Source organism: Fringilla coelebs (genome assembly GCF_963513975.1).
Source record: "Fringilla coelebs genome assembly, chromosome: 8".
Lineage (NCBI taxonomy): Eukaryota > Metazoa > Chordata > Aves > Passeriformes > Fringillidae > Fringilla > Fringilla coelebs.
The window spans coordinates 2,462,010-2,482,716 of record NC_140066.1 but is presented as its reverse complement, the minus strand read 5'-3'; the positions used below and the strand labels follow the sequence as shown (position 1 = coordinate 2,482,716).

At 46.1% G+C, this 20,707-nt stretch overlaps 1 protein-coding gene across 2 annotated transcripts; it reads right to left on the bottom strand.

The window, feature by feature from the left end:
• Positions 1-708: 708 nt before the first annotated feature.
• TSPAN15 (tetraspanin 15) lies at positions 709-18,357 on the bottom strand. Of its 2 annotated transcripts, none has more exons than XM_084210576.1 (8): positions 17,745-18,357; positions 13,451-13,636; positions 11,593-11,667; positions 8,949-9,044; positions 7,308-7,424; positions 4,680-4,727; positions 3,247-3,363; positions 709-1,475 (listed from the first exon to the last, which is right to left on the bottom strand). In XM_084210576.1, exons 1-8 carry the CDS (start codon positions 17,838-17,840, stop codon positions 1,332-1,334), a joined length of 879 nt encoding a protein of 292 aa, XP_084066702.1. In that variant the 5' UTR covers positions 17,841-18,357; the 3' UTR covers positions 709-1,331. The 2 variants fall into 2 exon arrangements, with proteins under 2 accessions (XP_084066702.1, XP_084066703.1); XM_084210577.1 differs by having other exon boundaries at positions 709-1,062.
• Between the last annotated feature and the right edge of the window lie 2,350 nt (positions 18,358-20,707).

Here is a 20,707-nt window from a genome sequence, read left to right as displayed (position 1 = left end):
ACACACCTGGCTTCTTAACTTACCAGAACACACCATCCAAGACAGAGACCAGGAAAATTTGGGTGAAAAGGAGCAATTAAATATGTAAGTAATGTGCAGGGCCCAACGCTAGAGCGTGCTGCAGACCTGGCACTGCCCCTGCTGGACTGTCCCTAGAAACCATCAGCAACTCCCAAGAACTGGATAAATCCATTTTTGGCTCCTGGAAATGCACAAAGTTTGCTCAGAAACTCTTGGTGAAGGCAGAGAGTTAAGCAGCAAATGCTGAGTTTTGAAGAAAGCAGGAAAAAAATGTCCAGGACGAGAAATTTTTAAAAAAAAATTAAGCAAGGAGGGAATAATGTCAGATGTTGCCCTGTTTTGCTTAGTTTGGAAAAGAAGAGATTTATATTCAGGATATAAACCTGCTTTATTCTCATCCTGACTTTGGTTCAATGGAAATATTAATGATAATTAGGTTTTGCATTTTGCCAGCAGGCCTGTCTGGGGCTGGAGAGACTGCACAGAAATGCTCAGGACAAAGGACTGAGAGAAGCACAGATGTTCAGTGACTCTCCAAAAGCCCAGAATCACAGCTCCTGCTACTTCTACCTTTTGATTCAGCATTTGAGGGACAGGCTTAACTTACATGGGACAAAAATAATTTCAAACAAAGCCCACGTTTTTGTTGTTTTTTGGTTTTTTATTAAGAAAAAAACAACTCATTGGTTTTATTTCAACAGTAAATTTTAGAAACATCTCGACACACAGAACTGCAAAAAAATATAAAGTCATAAATCACCTAGTTAATTTACTCAAGGGAAAAATACAGTACATCCAAGACTCCAACATCTTGTAAGTTTATACAAAAGCCACACAGTAATAAACTGCATTAAAAAATAGATCAAGCATTACCTGACTGATTTGACACTGGCATTTGCCCCGTTATGAAAAGGCACTGAGCAATGAAAGGAGATCAGCATCACATCCATTTTTGTCAGTAAATTCACCACGATTAGCATTAAAACCCCACTATTAAAACGCAGCTTTCACGTTCGCCGCGTGGATCAGCGAGAAATCTCTCTGGAAGGAGTAAGGAAAACAAAGCTGGAGAAGCACAGACACGAATGTGACACTCCCTGCAAGTGGAGCTCCAGCTCTTCTCCAGTTTTTCTGGCTGTGTCATCCCCCAGCAATCACCCCAAGGAATTGAACGCCCCAAGAGCCCCGCGGAGCCCTCGGCTGTCCCGGCTCGCCCCCGGCGCCGGCTGCTCCAGCAGCCCCAGTGCCTGCCCAGCCAGCACAGCCCAAAGAGCTGGCTTTGCCTGCTCTGGCAGGGTCTGGGCTCCCTCTCAGCCGGGGTAGCACATGCAGCAGCCGGCTGCAGCGCGGTCGGGGGCAGGCGCGTCCCCGAAGAGGCTCTGGCCCAGCTTGTGCTCCGCGATGATGTCCTCCACCCTGGTCACGTACAGCAGCGTCAGCAGCACCCCCAGGAACTGCCAAGGCAACCACAAGAGGGTCTGCTTACACCACAGATACACCAGCTTTGGATTCACAGTGCCTGCATTATTTCAGAAGTTATTTTTATTTTTTTTAAGGGTTGAATTTTTCGTTTCGCAGTTTTTTATCGTACTTTGTGCAATGCTTTCTAGGATTTGTGTTTAGAGGTTGTGAGGTGCCACAGACATGTTTTATGAAAAGTCCTTTCCTTAGGATTTTTCCTCCTGAGAAGCTGAGGCCTCAGGAACAAGATGTAAGCAATGATTATCTGCTGCTGTGGGATGCAACAAGTGGATCTGGGATTGGTCTCGTGTGGTTGTTTCTAATTAATGGCCAAGCACAGTACAGCTGTCCAGACTGTCTCAGAGACAAACCTTTCTCATTCACTTCTTTTCTACTTTTAGCCAGCCTTCTGATGAAATCCTTTCTTCTATTCTTTCAGTATAGTTTTAATATAATATATATCATAAAATAATAGATCAAGCCTTCTGAACATGGAGTCAACATTCTCATCTCTTCCCTCATCCTTGGAGCCCTGTGAGCTCCGTCACAATGAGGGTTAGCTTTTGAAAATATTTTTTGGTTGATGATGGTGAGACAGAGTAGAAATATTCCAGAGCAGAAATCCATTTTGATTTCAGTGAAATGTACAACTTTGAGTTAAGTCTATAGTTTGAAAACACAGCTGTTTAGTCTAACCAGCTGTTCTTGTAAAAAGCCTAAGCTCAGAAAAACTACTTCAGCTGAAAGACAGAGAGAAAGAGAGAAAGACAAAGAGAGAGAGAAGCTGCTGTGAGAGCAGGTCAACCTGACCCAAGAATTCTTTCTGGCCAAGCTTTGTTTGTAGTATTTTAAAGACAAATTGACTAATTATGGATTTATTAGGGTTTTGAGTCTAATTTTTTTTTAGGTTATGAAGTTTTTTTAGGGAATAGGACTTAATAGTGGTTTTTGATGTTGCCCCAGACCCAGGCAGGCAGCTTGCCTCACTGGAGCTTTAGGAAGTCACAGCTGTCATCATGGATAGGGGAAGACTCAAAAAAAAAAAAAAAAAGCAAATTGCCTCACCAAACCCTGCAACAGTGATGCTACTAAATGATCATAGTGCCAGCCCAGCTTCTCAGTTAAATTCAAAAAGAAAATCATGATTATGGTGAAGTGGGATTTCACATAGTGACAAATGAGATTTTGGTTCAAATGCCAGAATGCCACCTCAGATTCTCAGTTAAATTCAAAAAGAAAATCATGATTATGGCCAAATGGGATTTCACATAGTGACAAATGAGATTTTGGTTCAAATGCCAGAATGCCACCTCAGCTTCTCAGTTAAATTCAAAAAGAAAATCATGATTATGGCCAAATGGGATTTCTGACAAATGAGATTTTGGTTCAAATGCCAGAATGCCACCTCAATTTATCAGTTACATTAAAGGGAATTGCCTCACCAAACCCTGCAACAGTGAGGCTACTAAATGACCAGAATGCCATCTCAGCTTATCAGTTACATTAAAGGGAATTGCCTCACCAAACCCTGCAACAGTGAGGCTACTAAATGACCAGAATGCCATCTCAGCTTATCAGTCACATTAAATTCAAAATTCCATGGGGTTTCACATACTGACAAACGAGATCTTTGATCCAAATGCCAGAACGCCACCCCAGCTTATCGGTCACATGGAATTCAAAAAGAAAACTATGATTGTGGCCAAATGGGATTTCCCATGCTGACAAACCAGGTGCCCCCTCTCACAGTGACCACCCTCTCACCTGGGGCAGCAGGATGCCCAGCAGCACACCAGCCATGATGCTGTAGTTGTCCAAGAACCAGATGAGCACGGCGTTGGTGCACCCTCGGACGTGGATCACGTGCTGAACGCTCAAGCGCTGCAAAGACACCAGAGGAAGGGTCCAACAGCAGCTCCACTGTGGGACAGGCATGTGGCACCTCCAAACTCAGGCAGGCAGACCTGGTTTGCCTTCCCACCCCCTTAAACCCACCAAAGACCTCAGCAAACTCTCCCATCTGTTGTTAAGCTGCTCCACGCCTCAACAAATCACTCTATTTTTAAAAAGCTTTTCTACACCCAAATAAGTCACTTCATTGCCTTAAGCCTGTTTGTTGTAGCTAGTTTCCAACAAGAAATGCACCCAACCCTCATTGAAGACCACTTGGCAAGCAGAGGAGTCTCTCTTTAGCTTTCACCCCTGCTCCCAAGCTGAAAACACATTGGTGGAAAAACACAAATTGTTTGCAAAAAGACCCAGTAAAGGACAGGAACAGGAGGATTTTGGATGTAGTCCTGCAAGCTGTGCTGCTCCCTGACCCCAGCCCATAATATAAAAGCACTTGAGGCTGCAGAGGGTCCTAAGCAGTGAATGAGGTGAAGTTAAGCACGAGCTGAAGTGCTCCCTGTTGGAGCCTGGCTGCAGCGTTCAGCTGATTGAGCCACAAATCAACGAACCCCAATGAAGACAAGCCGTATTTAAAGATAACCAGTAATCCCAAAAACCAACAGCCCGGGCTGGCATTGTGCTCCAAGTGCCTCAAAGGAGCTGGGGAAAGGAGATTTCCCAACCAGCCCCTGCCCTGCCTCCTCCCAGCACTCCAAAGCCAGGAGTGGAGAACTCAGGGCAGATCCAATTACCAATTTCCCTTCTTAATCACTCTGCAGTGACTGCCTTGAGCTGGCAGCCCCTCCTCTGGAGCTGCTCCCCATCCCACTCCAGGAGGGAGGAGAAAGCAGCCAGGGAAATCCCACTGTTCCTCCAGGTGTGCTTAAAAATAAAACACCCACTCCTGGGATATAAAATACTTAAAACCAGCTAAGCTGGCTTTTATCAACACCAATTTTACTCTGTGAGAAACTTTGGCTTTTAAGTACTAAAAGCTTTCCCCGACTCAAGTCACTGCTTCAAGTTTTGAGAGCAGCTTTTTGGGCATTAATTGTGCAATTAGCTCGGGGAAGCTGTCAACAAACAAGGAAAATGGAAAGATGGGAAGATACAAAAATCAAACAAGATTAGTTTTCTCTCACATATGGAAATTATTCCAAGGAAAAAAGCAAACATTTAAATTGCCAATTTAACTGCCTGGCAGATTAAAGCACACAGAAAACACTTTTATAACAGACCAAAAAAAAAGGAGCAGCACCCTCTGCCACGCCAGGGGTTGATGGTTTTGTACCCATTTATATCCATACCTCTTGGTCAATGGTTTTGTATCCACACATGGTGTTGATAATGTCTGTCTGAAAAGAAAACAACAAATATGAACTGCAGCAGGAAACTGGAATCACAGAAATATTATTTTTACCCCGTGTTCACCCAGCCCTGGGTTATTTCCCAGTCCAACACCAGTTTATCCCAGCAGCCCCAGTGTCAGATTTAGAGCTCCAGGTGACTTTAGAGCAATGAGCATTGTCATTTGAGCCATTCCTATCTAGCAAAATCAGGGTGGCACCAGCATCCAAATCCAGCTGGGACAGAGCTGTGTGACACAGCTGGCTCCACACAATGAACAGCTGGATTTCCTTTTAAAGCCTCAAGAACTTAACACACCTTATGACCAAAACCAGGGGTTTCCTGCCAAGATGACAAATTTAAACTCAGAAATATCTTCAGTTTCAAATAATACTGTGAATGCTTTTTACAACAATAAATTCATTAAAATATCCATACAATACCATTATGAATACAAAACTCATCTATTTAAAAGTGACTGAGTGCTTGCATTTACCAACACATTTTCTGTAGCCAGGTAGTGCCTTCTGTGGGTTCCAAGGCTCTGAAAGCCTGGAAAATCCAACCTGAAAATCCTGAAAATCACCCAGTATAAAAAACCACTGGCACCAAAGGAGGCAGGAAACAAAGCCAAAGACACAGAGGAGGATGAGAAGTTTTCAACCTCCTAAAAACCTGGGCTCTCACCTTGAACACACAAAGCTCAGCACATTCCTAGAAGGAAAAGCTCAGACTATTCCACAGGGCTGTGTGGAGCACCCCTCTGCCAAGCACAGGGAATAAATCCAGGGGCTGGGAGTGATTTCATGTTCCCAGAATGGCTGAAGCCTGACTGACAGACACGTGGTCACTCCCAAAATATGTGCCCACGAGGAAGGCAGCCCCATCCTCCACCTTCAAACACAGAATTTGTAACAGAATTTGCTGGTGGCACCAGCAAAAGCACACAGAGGGGATAAATGCACTGGACACAGAGGGTTACAAGCATTTGGGACTCATTTCTGTCTGCTCCACTAGTCTTTAATAAATAATTTGACACCAACAAAGTTCCTTCAGAGCCCCCCCAGCACGAGCTGGCTGCTGTCAGCAGAAGGCTTTTCCAGAGGATCAGAGCCCAGGCACCCACATTAGCTGGAGTTTTCCATGACTACAAAGCCCATGAGTAATCACAAACCATATCTGCAGCTTTCCAGGACGGAAACCAGCCTGTATTTGGAAGGATTTGTCAAACACAGCAAGATTGATGCAGCTCCTGCTTGTTTTTTCCTGAGGCAGCCATGCCCAGCCCTGCTGCTGGTGCTCCTGTGCTGCACCACGCAGGGCTCAGCACCAGCATCACAGCCCACACTTCCACCTGGGGCTTCTCCCTGCCCTCCTTGAACTTCCCTGAGCTTAAACTTCATGGGACACCAGCAGCCTAATCCTCCCTTCCCCAGCTGTTAGGGAATATACTCCCTGGAGAAATTTTTATTTCATTGTTTTTCCCCTGGAGAAGTTTTTATTTCAGTGTTTTCCCCCTGGAGAAGTTTTTATTTCAGTGCTTTCCCTTTCCTGAGTTGTTCTGCTCCATCCAGCTGCAGATCCTTCTTCTACAACAGCTAAGGCTCTTCAGCTTTGGTTGCTGAGAATAAATCAAAGCTCATCACAGATTTAAACAGATCCATTCCCACACACCAAAAATGAGTGTGCACACATAACAAACACCTTCCTGTGATACCCATTTCTCAGCAGCACCTGGCAGGATGACTGACACAACCATTGCATCTGTTTTCCCCTTTTTTTTTTTTCTTTTTTTAAATTAAACAGCCATGCTCAAGGCAGATGTTGAAAGGGCAGCCCAAAGGAGGCAGCAGCAGGATATCCACCATGAGCTCTGCTCTGACACACACCAAATCTTGTGTCCAGACTGGAGACCAAACCCCAGAGAGGCAGGGACAGCCTGGGCTGGAGTAGCTGAGGAACAGTTCTTTGTCAAATTCAGCATTACATGCATCCCTCAGATGAAGAGCAGGGAATTACAGAATTAATTAAAACACATTTGCATGAAAATCAAGGCCTGCTCCTGGTGCTGCCAGCACCAGTTAGGACCAGTTCATCCCAGACTGGTTCAGACTCCAGTCCTTCCAGGATTTTACAGGCAGGTGGTTTTCAAGGATAGCTCGGGGCAGCACGCCCTCACCCTGAGGTCACATTTTTGGATTATTCTGGAGATGACAAGGCCATTCTGAGTGGCTTTCAATTCACACAGCAGCTGGAACACACCACTCTGACCCCCCAGCCATGGAGGCCACCAGGTCCCAGGCTCCCTGGCCAAGCTGGAGCAGCAAACCCTGGGGAAAACACCAGCAAAACTGAATTTTAAGCAGCTCTGGTTCAGGCGAGCTCTCAACATCCCTCCTGGGGCTGGGAAGTGGCTCAGTGAAATGGACCACAGCCAACACATCTAATCCATTATCTCCTCCCTTTCAAGACCCACAGATCCATTAGGGGAGGAAAGGACCCATTTTCCTTCACTTCTCACCCCAGATTTCCTGAAGTCAGGCTCCTTTCTGAGCGAACACCAGCGATGCTGAGGTGCCAGGACTCACCTTATTTCTGATGCAGCAAGTGTAGGGCACCCCACAAGCCAGTGGTCCTGGAGCTGCACAGTTGTGGTACACATTTTGGGACCAATCTCTGTAATCTTCCCCACCACAGCACTTGAACTGAAGAGAAAAATAAATAAAAAAATAAAAAAGACACAAAACTCAATGATCTTTAGGGTCTTCTCCAACCCAAAAAGGTTCTATGATCCCAAAAGGAAAAGAAAATTTGTGCCTTAAACTCTTTGAACAAGTAGAAAACAAAGTTGGAATGAAACAATTTTAAAAGCCCTGAGCTACCAAAAAGTTCTGTCATTTTATCAGCATGGCACATATGAATGTACATGATAAATACAATTAAAAAGAATTAAAGATAATTATAGTCTCCACCTCCCACTTTTTCTGAGCTGAAAAATGATCTTCCCAGCTCTGGACATCATTAAACAGTGCTTTTACACTGACTCTATCTTGACCTGCAATCTACCTCTGCAGTTGTTTTAAGGATTACAGCTCCATTTTAAGGGTTCCAACTGCATTTCCAACGGGATCTAAAAGACAAAAGCGTTGCTCTAAGGCATAAATTAATCTCACCAAAACATTGTGGGTGTAATTTAGAAGAACTGAAAGCTGGCAAACAAACACTCCAAGTTTAAACTGCCTTAATATAAATATTCCCTTTATAATTTAAACTAAGGGGAAAGGAGGAGCTCATTTCATCACTAACGTGCATGCAGCCCATCATTTTGGGCAGTGCATGGAAAATTTAAAGCATCATGAAGTCTAATGACAAAATTTCCTCAGGATGCTCTGCTTCTGACAGACTTTCCATGCTGACTTTGTTTTTTCAAAGCAGGCTGCCATCTCCATAACGATGTCCTAGAACATATGGATCACTTCCTAAGTCAATTTTTTTTTTAAATAACCATTACTTGGCATGGTCACAGACACCACATTGCTGAACACTTTCTGCTTCTTCCACAGCCTCTGAGCTGCGTGGCAGAGCTCTTCAATAACCCAATAAACATTTCAACAGATCAGCCTTATTAAAAATAAAAAAAATAAAAAAAAAATAAAAAAAGGCTGTGAGTCACTGCCACGTGCCATTAAGTAATGCCCAGCTGGGCTCACCACAGTTTCTGAATTTTAATTACAGGTAGATACTCTTGCAGTGGTATTTCCCTGCAGCAACCACCTTGTTAGAGAGCTCTGTGCATGCCCTGGAGCAGGCACACCACTGTGGCAGCCTAAATGCCACCTCATTTCTGTTTTTTCCAATGCCTCCTGTTAACAAGATGCTCCTCAAGCTGCTGCACCAGCCAGCAGAAGTGTTGAGGCCATGGCTGGAATTGAGGCTGAATTTGTGGGGCCACTAAAAACCTGCAGGTTTGTAGGACCTGACCCCTGAGCATTTCAATTGCACCTGCCAAGGCAAAAGCTGCATTTTGGGCCTCTTCCTGCAGTGATGTAAGAGGGTTTTCAAAGCCAGCTGGAATGCTGGATGAGCCCTGACCTCAGCAGCAGCACCAGAAGAGATGACACACAAGATCTCATCCCCCTCACCAGTAACAACTTGATTGGCACACCACTGGAAAAACCCAAAGCTGTTGCTCAGTTGGTCCAAGAGGGGGGAAAAAAAACCCAACAAACCTGCTTTTGGACAGAATCCATGATGTTCTTGAAGTCTAAATCATCATAGTAATTCTCAATTCCTCTTCTAATGTTATCATTCAAAAATTTGATTGTCTAGAGAGCAAAAGGAAAACGAGATTCATGGGCTGGAAGAGACTCAGAAGAGCAGGTTAAAGTGACAAGTGTAACTGATGAGCACAAAGGAAAAGGCTTTTCCCCCCTTTTTTTTTTGGAGAAAACAACCCAAAACACTCATCACAAACAAATTTTAGCACAGCCCTGCAGGGACCAGCCATCTGTTCTCCTCCAGGGAAGCAGCCTCACTGCTGGGGTTGGGCTGGCAAGCTCCAGCAGTGTGACACCTCTCAGGGCTGAGACCTTCCCAGCACCTCCCAGAGATGGTCCCATCACCCCTGGCAGATGGATATCCCAGGATCCTGTCACTGGGGACCCTCCTCACCTCCTGGGTGGCAGAGCAGTGGGCTTGGGTGGTGGATCTTGGCACCACGGGCTGCACCACGCCCCGAGCAACAAGGCTTGGCTGTGTCACCACCATCCAGGAATTTTATTTTCCGTGAATTTTCCGTTAATTTGGTTTTGGAAAGAGTCCAGAATTGCCAGATAGAGAGCTTGACTCCACATGGAGTGGAAAAAAAGGTGTGTTTGTGCGTTTTACAGTGGTTGTTTTGAGAAATATGGCAGTGTGGCGACAGCAGATATAAAATGGCATACTAAAATTAAATCAACAAAGCGTTTTTCAAGTTCAGAAGATGAGAAAACAGGAAAAAAAAAAAAAGAGTATTTAGTTTTCAAGATCCAGCACAATCTCAGCACAGCAAAACCAAGGACTAATCACTACCAGAATGTAACAACTTTCCTTTCAATCCAGCTGCTGAAACGGACAAAGTTAAAGCCTTACAGGTCAGAAAACCTGAAATACACCCACTCATCTTCTCAGTATGACAAACTGCAACACCCACAGACTAACCAGAACAAAAAGGATTATCACATAAGTGATGAGAAATAATACAGGACCCTCCCCACTGGTCAAAACCCTCATTTAGACTCTACAGATTTGAAAAGGAAGTAGAGGAAGAAATGGAGAAATGCACATGACATGCAAAACAAACAGGACATACATAGAGGCTACTACACTAACCTTCCATAAATACTTCCTTGTTCTCCCCATGCTAACCCAAACTTCTCCACTAGCCTTGAAAAATAAGGGAAGGAAGCTGTCCCTAAGTGTAGCTGTCCTGCTAAAAATCAAAGCACAGGCACCTAGCACTTGCCACAGTGAAAGCATTTATGTTTTAAAGCATTTCTGACTGAATAAAACAGTCTGCTGCTTTCTGTGCAGAAAGATCAAGGGCTGAACACAGCTACAGCATGCCTGTCAAGGATGGAGCCTCCTACATGGAATCTGTTATGCTGCCCATGGATGCGGGCAGGGAAGAGCTGTCCTTTAACTGAGGCAAAACATTTGGGCCATTAAAAAACAGCAGCCTCCAAATCCATCTGGAAACGTCCCAAATCAGCAGTCAGACCCAGATGGCAAAACAGAAGAAAGCATTTTGTCATCCACCAAGAGCTGGAAACTCATTCTGCCCGTGCTGCACATTTGTGGCCACCAGATTCACTCCGAACTCCTTAACTGGGAATTCCTCTCCAGAACAGTGGCTCCAACCCCATGGCTGAGCCCTGAAAAGCCTTTCCTTATCTCTTCCACCACCACTCCTCCCTGGGGGGAGGGGGAACACCTGCTGAGAACAGGCCATGGAATGTCCCTGCATGGCTGATAAGAACTACAGCATCCCACTGGGAGATGCGAGCCCAGAGGGAGGAGCCAAGCATTCCTACCCGGATATAATCTGGAGATTGTGACACACCAGCCCAGCTCTGCCCAGAGGGAGGAGCCAAGCATTCCTACCTGGATATAATCTGGAGATTCTGGAACACCAGCACAGCTCTGCCCAGAGGGAGGAGCCAAGCATTCCTACCCGGATATAATCTGGAGATTGTGACACACCAGCCCAGCTCTGCCCAGAGGGAGGAGCCAAGCATTCCTACCTGGATATAATCTGGAGATTCTGACACACCAGCCCAGCTCTGCCCAGAGGGAGGAGCCAAGCATTCCTACCTGGATATAATCTGGAGATTGTGACACACCAGCCCAGCTCTGCCCAGAGGGAGGAGCCAGGCATTCCTACCCAGCTATAATCTGGAGATTCTAGAACACCAACAGGGCTTCTCCACTGGATCTTCAGAGGAAGACTGCACTTTTCTCCAGGATCCCTGCTCCAGCAGAACCACCCTTGGCACTGCAGGAGGGCTGCAGCCACAATTCCAATGGCACTGCTGCCAGCACCCTGACCCACAGGGTGTGTTCTGGCTCTGTCAGTGCTGTTCTAGCTCATGGTTTATTTTATTCTTTTATTTTCTTCCCTAGTAAAGAACTGTCATTCCCTGCTCCCATATTTTTTGCCTGAGAGCCCCTAAATTTAAAATCTATAGCAATTCCAAGGCGGGGGCGGGGGGTTCACATTCTCCATCTCAGAGGAGGCTCCTGCCTTCCCTAGCAGATTCCTCTCTATCCAAACCAAGACAGCAGCTGCTGTTTAGCAGAGCTCCATCATGCCAACACCTGAGGCAAGCAACTCACCTGGTTCCTGAAGATCAGGGCCACCACTCCACCTGTCAGCTCGATCAGCAGGCAGATACCAAGGATGTACATGAACTGCAGGCAAACAAGTGCAAGTGAGTCATTAGGCAGAACTCCAATTACTCTTGCAATTAGTTCCTTTAAGTCCAGCATTCTATTGCCAATAGACTTGGCTTTCGGCATAGCATTTTAAAGGAAAATACAAAATTATGGGTTTGTTCTTATGAAACTGTCAGTGTCATGAGAAAGCCTTTTTTCCTCACTTAAATTATTCTGGGTTTTGCCCAATTGGCAAGAACGTTATTTTTCTGCTCTCAAAACCATTAGATGAAATTATCCTGCCAAGATTCTCCTTTCCAAACCAGCATCCCAGAGAAGCACATTGATGGGCTGCTGCAAACCCCACCACACTTCACGTTTTTATGTTTGCTTCCTACAAAACCAGTACTTACCTGTTACCTTTGGATAAAGCAGCACACCTTAAGATAATCCAAACCACCTTCTTCTACACTGCCAGTGCTAAATCAAAGCAAAATTCCAGGCTTAGTAGCTTTTAGTGTGCTGCTTCCCACATTTATTTTCCTGTTTATATACACGTGCTCACAAGTGCACTCACACACAACCACGTGTGCACCCGCATCAAAGTGTGTGCAAAATGTGAAAAATATGCAAAAAAACCCATTGCACTGTGAGAGAGCTGCTGCATGCCAGCACTTGAAATGTTTTTCCAACCCTTCAGGCATAAAAGACAGGTGTTGAGTGAATTTAGGTCTGCTGTGTAACAGTGAGCTTCATCAGGAGTGAATTTTTCAGGTCCCTTGTCTGAGAATAATCCCTAAAGCTCTCCCCTGAAAGCTGCTTTAACTCCTGTGTGCTCAGTGTCAGGAATTCACCAGACAGGTGTCTTTTCTCCTGCTAAATCTGGAATCAACCTGGGAAGCTGGCACAGGGACTTGCTTTGTTCAATACCCAGCTGGGTTTGCTACCAGGATGGGAACTGAAAATGTTCCTGGCATCTGACACACCACCATGCTCAGTGGGAAGAAGCCTGAGGAGGGGCTCTCAGTAAAATTCCAGTATAACTTCAAAAATCCGTGGTTATTTCTGGCCAGGAATTTGGAATTTTGTTAGACTGCACTGATGGGACAAGGCCAGGCTGGGTTTTGAGCAATCTGGTGTAGTGGAAGGGGACCCTGCTCATTGCAAGGGGCTCAGACCAGGTGGCCTTTGAAAGGCCCCTTCCAGCCCAAACTCTGTGTGATTCTATGCAGGTGGAAATGAAGTTTGCACACTTTAATTTTAATTAGTCACGTGTGCAGCCTCCATCTGCAACCACAGAAATTTCCCTAAAATTCACCTTTTCAGAGGCACTGGGGAGAAAAACCTTGTCCCTTCCATTCCACCCTCTGAAAGCTCCAGGTCTAACTATGAACACACATTTCTCCATCTCCCCTCTGCACTGCACTGCCCAGGGAGGACAGACAGACTCTGGCCACTGAGCCAGGGCTTCTCTCTCAAGCTGCTTCCTCTGGGCTGAAACCCAGCATCAACTGGCATGTCAGCAGCTGAGTTTGCACAAGATACACAATGACTGATAATAACTCACATTCCTGGTTATTTTCCATACCACCTGAACTGCTGGGAAGCTCCTTTTCCCAGCACTGGCCTCAGACCCTCTCACTGGTCCTGTCAGTGGCAAGACCCAATGCTGTTAAATTCAGATTTAAATAAAACTTTTAGAAAAGAAATATTAAAATATTTTTCAGTGCAGAAATAGTTCTGGATGTGAATTCAGAGGACGGTGGAAAGCAAAAAGCAACAAGCCTTAGGAACTAGGAATAAAAATTCCAACACTTACTGCTTGCAGAAGGCATAAATTGTCTCTCAGAGAAGCCAGTACACCCACAAAGGATACCAGGAACATGACAATGCCCAAAAGTATTAAAATAATTGCTGGGGCTAGAAAGGCACTTTCTAGAGTTTTGTACTTCTGTCTTTCAATTTCTGCATAAATCCCAACAGCGAGGACGAGGGCTCCGATCACCTGGAAAAGAAACAGATTATTTAACATAAATAACATGTTCTTTTTTCTGCCAGTAAACACAGAGATGACAGGCTGTGAGTACACAGGAACCTGCCACTGCTCACTTCAGGATTCATGATAAACAATGAAACATCCAAAGCAGAAGTTTGGATTTAAAAAAAACAATAATTAAAAACCCTCAAAGACTAAAGAAGAAAAAGAGCTGAGTTGGAAAAAAGAAATGAAAGTTGTTCACTTCAAAAATATATTTCATCATGTTCTAACATTCTGGTAGTTAAACTAATCCAAATATACATCACTGGCTGAAATGTAATTTATTACCCATCTGAGATCACATATATTACATATATTACATATATGAGCCACTGCCATGGCATTAATGACCCTCCTCTGCGTGTCTGTCTGTCCTTCTCTCTGTGTGTATAAATATACAGAAATATAAAAGTGCCTCCAACACAACCCAGTTTCTAGGCTGGTCTGCAAACAGCCTATCTGTCCCTTCATATTAACTCCTGCTTTATTTGGGCTCAGTAAATACAGTCAGATATTTCCTATACCTCCACTCCTGCTGCCAGCAGGAGAAAGGCACCAGATTAAAAACTAAAAAAGAAACCAACCAAACAACCAAGTTTGAAATTATAACACCTCCTTGAGCAACTACCTGATAAAGCTGACAAGTGAAATAGGAAGGGACACATTTCTTCTAACAAGGTAAAGATATTTCAACCCAAATAATTAGCTAAGTCTAAATTATCTGGTATTAAAACTACGGTGTGCTGCAAATCCCTTTGAATTACGCTGAATTAATTAAAATTTAAAATAGCCCACAATACTTAATTACAAAAATTGCAGTGGAAGAACTTTGCTGCCGACTCCAACAGCCAGACACATCATCAGGGGAGGGACCAGACACAAATCAATCATTCTGGCAATGTGATAAACAGCACTCCCCTTTCCTGACCTGACATTTCCTCAGGAAACACGAGTCCCCTCTCTGCACACCAATGCTTCTTAATGATACTTCTTAATTTTTAATTTCACTTCTTAATTTTAGATGTGACACAGTATATCCCAGACAAAGGGCTAGAGGGACTCACAATGTGAGTTACCAGTTCGTGAGCCAAACAGCTGAAATACTTTTTTAACTATGGGATATCTTAAAATAAATAGCAAGTTCTTGATTTTCTATGGAAATGAATAATGACACCAAAGGACAATATGTAGGGAATGCCACCAGTTTGTCATTAAAAGAGAGAAAAATTCTCAGAAGGGTTCACCCATAAAAAGGAAATATACTGAAGCTATTTAAAAAGCAACTTAAAAAGAATTTGAGCAAACTGAAAACAACCCCAAACCCAGATCCTCCTGCAAACATTAACAGCAATAACTTAAATTATCAGAATTTCAACAAGTGTTGTTTCAAGACTAGAACTTTTTAGTGAAATGTCTTTTTCTGAACCATAGTTTTCTCATCAAAGCATTCAATTTCAGGGGGCATACTTCCTACTTTAAGAACTTAGGATACATAAATACATATAGCATCTTTATATACGCATATCCTCATCCATTTTCACTCCCATCTGTGCTCCCACACCCTCCAAGATTTATGCTTTCATTATCTTCTGTTTTCTTTAATAAAAATCTTTTCCACCTTGGCCAAACCAGCAGCCCCCCTCACATCAGCTCCCAGCTTGGCAATTCCAGCTGTGAGCACAGGAAAATCCAACTGCCCTGACTCACCCTGAATGAGCATCCACCAGCAAATACCAGGGGATTTCTCTGGGGCTTCTGCAGGCACAGAAGCTGCTTTCCCAAGAGAAAGGAGAAGAATTTCTTTATCAGCAGAAGCTTTAACCCTGCATTTCCAGTTCTTCCTCTTAAATAAAGCTCAACAACAGCACCTTCTGTTTAAAATGCTGGATTTTGTTTCAGCTGGGCAAGAACATTACATCACAGCCCCACTCACCCCAAACTACATCACAGCCCCATCCACCCCAAACTCCATCACAGCCCCATTCACCCCAAATTCCATCATAGCCCCATTCACCCCAAATTACATCACAGCCCCATTCACCCCAAATGGCATCACAGCCCCATTCACCCCAAACGGCATCACAGCCCCGTTCACCCCAAATGGCATCACAGCCCCATTCACCCCAAACTCCATCACAGCCCCATTCACCCCAATTACATCACAGCCCCACACACCCCAAACTGCATCACAGCCCCATTCACCCCAAACTACATCACAGCCCCATTCACCCCAAATTACATCACAGCCCCATCCACCCCAAACTCCATCACAGCCCCATTGACCCCAAACTGCATCACAGCCCCATTCACCTTTTCCAGAGGTGTCTGGAAGAGTTACAGTGACAGCTGGTTTTTTAAGAAGCCCTGGGTGACAAGGGAAGAGCACAAGGCCTGCAGCAAACATCACCCCTGGCACTCCCAGCAATGCTTTCATTTCCTTTCTGCTTTGGTATTTCATTCCTGGGGGTTTAAAGCCATCCCAGGGACTCAGATCACTCATGAGGTACCAGAGGAACTGCAGCAGCAGGGAGGGAACCAAATGAACTCGGCACGCAGCGGGTCAAAGCCCCAGACAGCAGCACAACGCCACAAACCACCCAACACTCAAGAAATCCAACACTCCCACAGCTTTACTTCCATTCACACTGATTAAAGAAAAACAACAAAAAGCCAAACCCAAACCAACAAACTCAGCAAGAAGAACAGTGCTGAGAAGTGACATTTCCAGCTGATGAGATCTGCTCGGCTGAGCCGCAACAAAAGGAAATGCCGGGGGCGAAGCCCACGCGCCTCCCACAGCACCAGCAGGATGCTGCCCAGCACCAGCCTCCCCAAAACAACCCCCTGTCCTTCCCCATCCTTCCTTCCCAGCCCCCAGCCTCCCCCCTCCCAGAGCAAACCATCTCCCCCGGCCAACAAATGGAAGCTCTGGTTTATAAACCAGGGCAGAGCATTGAAAATCCAGAGCCAGCGACGACAAAGAGTAAATAAAATCCTCGGGCTGCCTGAAAGAGGCTTTGTCCTCCGAGGATGGATTCAGAAGGGCCCTTTCTCTGCCCCCAGATGAATGTTTACATCCCACCAGCCAGGGCCCTCGCTGCCGCCAGAAAACGCAGAGCAGACAACGAGCACAGCCCCTCTGCCAAGGACGTGCTGCAAAAAAGGGTCTGAAAAACAACACAGAGTTAAATAAATAAACTTGGATTTCCCTTTTCTGAAACTCACAACTGCAGAATAGCTGGGGAGGAACACGGGGAGCATCAGGAGTCTAAACCCAAGGGTTGGTTTGTCTGCTAAGGCAGACAAAAGACAGCTGGGATCCCAAAAAGCCTGGACTGCACCTGAAATGCACTTTGCATTTCAGCCTTTGTTCGTTAAATCCCAGGGTGAATCTGACACTCACTACCAAACCTGGTGGATCTAAGCCTCTTCTCCCACACAGCAAAGCAGAAATCCTTATGCTCCCAGCTGGTAAACACCGTGTCAGACAAAAACAGACCAGCCACACTAGAACTTATGCAGCATTTCAAGTGAAAAAGCCAGACAGAAAAAAATCGCTGCCTGAGCACCTCTGACATCAGCACCACCTGAAGCCAGCATCTTCCCAGTACCCTAGAACCTGAAAAGAACACCTTTAAAAATCACAGCGCTTACAAAGAGCACTTGCAAAGGGCCCCAAGGGTTCCTTCCAGCCTGCCGCGGGTTTATTACCACTTGTCACAACTCAGTCTGGAGCCATCACCTGCGACTCTCTGGCTTTACCTGGATGAGGAGAACGAGTGCCACCCACCTGTGACAACACAGCCTCACCCTGCGGAGCTCGGGACAGACCGACACGGCGGGGAGCGACGCTGCGGGGCCAAGGCTCCATCCTCCCCTGCGGGCAGAGCCGCGCACCTGAGCGATCCTCACCTGCCCAACTTCCAAACATCCAAACACCCAACCCCCGCCCGTCCCCATCCGCCAGAACCGGTCTGTCAGTCCCTCGGCAAGGGTGTCCCGGCCCCGGGTGTGCCACCCACGGGTGTGCCAGCGGCGGAAACCTCCCCGCACGGCCGAGGCGCCCCCCGCTCACCCAGAAGGTGGTGGAGTAGGTGATGAGGCTCAGCTTCAGGCACAGGTACGAGAGCCGCCCGCAGTAGCGCGCCTGCTCCGGGTCACCCGCCGCCATCCTCCGCGGCACCTGCCGCCGCCCTCCGCCCCCTGCCCGGCCTCGCCTCCTCCTCCTCCTGCTCTCCCCGGGCTCTCCGGCTCTCCCCGGGCTCTCCTCCTCCTCCTCTGCCCGGGCCCTCCGCCCCCTCCCGGGCCCGAGCGGCCGCCCCGACGGGCGGGTCCGGCCGGCGCTTCCGGCAGCGGCACCGGGAGCGGAACGCGGGAGCGGCTGCGGAGCTGCGCCTTCGCCTGTCGCCTTTCTTTCTTTCTCTTTCTCTTCATTCTCTCTTTCTTCCTCTTCTCTCTCTTTCTTTTTTCTTTCTCTTCTTTCTCCTCTCTCTTTCTTTTCTATTCTTTTTGCTCTTCTCTTCTCTTTCTTTCTTTCTTCCTTTTCTCTCTTTTTCTCTTTCTTTCTTTTTTTTCTCTCTCTTTATCCTTCTCTTCTCTTCTCTTCTCTTCTCTTCTCTTCTCTTCTCTTCTCTTCTCTTCTCTTCTCTTCTCTTCTCTTCTCTTCTCTTCTCTTCTCTTCTCTTCTCTTCTCTTCTCTTCTCTTCTCTTCTCTTCTCTTCTCTTCTCTTCTCTTCTCTTCTCTTCTCTTCTCTTCTCTTCTCTCTTTCAATTCCCCCAGCGCACACACACCTGCCCGCCCGCTCGGGGTGAGCCCCGCAGGAGCAGCGGGTCCGGCTGTTCCCGCAGGGATCCCCAGAGCTCTGCCACCGCCATTCAAACATCCGGGACAAAAATACCGCCGTGGGAAGGTTGTTGGTGGAGCATCCCAAAACCGCCACACGAGGAAGCGTTCCGGGGCATGTCCCTCTCTCTGTGTCCCCCGGGCCATTGCACACGCAGGGAGGGTCCCGTCCTGCCCCTAACAGCAGCCCCGGGCTGTGCCCGCACCGAGCTCCATCCCCGTCCCGCCGCTGGACCCCGGCCTGCCATGGCCATCCGAGATGAAATCAGCCTTTCCGAGCCCGCCGTGCTGCGCTCCTGTCCCACAAAGGGCTGTTTTCCCCCCGGGGAAAAAAAGTCTCATTCAAAGTGACAAATTGTCACAGAGTCTGTTGTCTGGCCCTGGCCCGGAGCAGAGGCAGATGGCATTGAAAATCAGTGTCTGCTGTCAGAGGAGATGAAGTGGGGCAGCATTTATCCTGAAGTTACCCAGCAAAGAGGCTGGGGAACCTCTGAGCTGCCTGTGAGAACTGTGTAAACATTCAGGCACACATCATTTCTTTAGGTCACACAATGCACCAAAGTATCGTTTCTAAAGGCTAAAAAATATCCCTGGATAATTCTGTTTTAAAAGTACTATTGCTATCCTCTGCCTGCTGCTACATTCTGCTTCTGGAAAACAACCCAGGCCCGGGCACTCCCAGCAACAGAGCAGCTCTTCACCTGCAATGCTTCTGACAGAGCAGCCATCCTCTAAAATATCAACAGCCTCAATTTTCAGGAAGATTTGCAAACATCCCTGACACTTCACAATGGCATGCAGGCTGGAAATCCCATCTCATGTAGCTGCTGGGAATTAGTGTCTGTCACATGGTCTCCACGTCTCAGGGGTGTCATTCACGTCCAAGCATGTTCTTGTCACTTAGGCATCTTCCTTGTTGGACTATTTAACTAAATCAATTGACTCTTTTAATGCCTTACCTCGTCTTTTGTGCTGATTCCTGCACATAAAATTCCTGCTGGATGGGGAAGCTGAGTAAAGGAGGGTCCATTTTCCTGTTGTTTTCCCTCAGAGCTGAGTCAATGTATCAAAACAGGTTCCTGTTTTGAAACTGCACAACCATAATTGGGCAATCCCTTCCTTTTCCTGAATCCCACACTTGGCTTTTCACAAATATTCAAGTGAATAGTATATGTGTTATGTTAGAAAGTTATGCTGTATTAATTCTCTTAGGTAGTGTGTCAAATATAGTTTTAGGTTATAACATAATGTTAAAATAGAAACTATGCTATGGAAGGTACTTTTTTTAAAGAGGAGACTCCCACCTAGATGGCAGCCACAGGAAAAAGAGAATTTATTGCTCCATTATCAGGAGAAATGAACTTCTTCCCACCTCACTCAGCCCTGAGATGCTGTCAGGACTCAGAGGAAGAAGCTGACACTGCCCAGCCAGAATCCTGTGTGTGAATGGAATTGATGCATCATGGATGAGCTGTATCAATGTGCAACAGGCTGCTGCTTTTAAGGGTTAATCCTCTGTTAACCTGGGGCCTTTTTTGGGCTCATTTTGCCCAGAAAGAGGCACCTGGACTGTCTGTAACTCTTTGTTTTTATTGTCTCATATTGTCCTAATTCAAATTGTCCAAATTATTTTTACTCTAATTTTATTGCTATTTTTATAACAATTTTATTACCATTAAACTTTTAAATTTTAAAAAAACAAGTGATTGGCATTTTTCACAATATTAAGGATCAGTAACTTTCACGTTTCCTCACTCATGGCCAGGGGTATTCCTGAAGACACCAGGAGCCATGGTCTGCAGAGCATTTACCCCAGGAGCTCTGCAGGAAGAAGTGAACAGCTAGCCCTGCACCAAACCATGTCAGAAAGACCCAAAACTTTTCAGCACTTCCAGAGGCATTTTTGCTGCTCCCTTCCAGCCCAGCTCTGGCTGAGGGAGCTGCACTTTTCCCCACCCAAGGGGGATGCTCATGGTCCTCACGTCCTGCTCTCAGACCTGCTCCCTGGACAAAGGTTCTTCCTCCAAAAGCAGAGTCCAACTTGCAGCACAATTAAAGCCTCTACTGCCTGTATTACCTTGTATTATATTTCCAAAGCACAAAACCCCCCTCAATCACCCTTCCTGACCTTGCAGACCCACAGCTTTTGTTTGCATCTCTCACCCTTTGCTCAGACCTGGGACTGGTGACTCAGC

Excerpts from the sequence above, each read along its gene's own strand:
- TSPAN15 (XM_084210576.1), bottom strand. The coding sequence starts at position 17,840 with ATGGCGGCGGGTGACCCGGAGCAGGCGCGCTACTGCGGGCGGCTCTCG. Across the intron at positions 9,045-11,592 it reads CCCTGATCTTCAGGAACCAG|ACAATCAAATTTTTGAATGA; the intron begins GTGAGTTGCTTG and ends TTTGCTCTCTAG. Across the intron at positions 4,728-7,307 it reads CTTGCTGCATCAGAAATAAG|ACAGACATTATCAACACCAT; the intron begins GTGAGTCCTGGC and ends TTTTCTTTTCAG.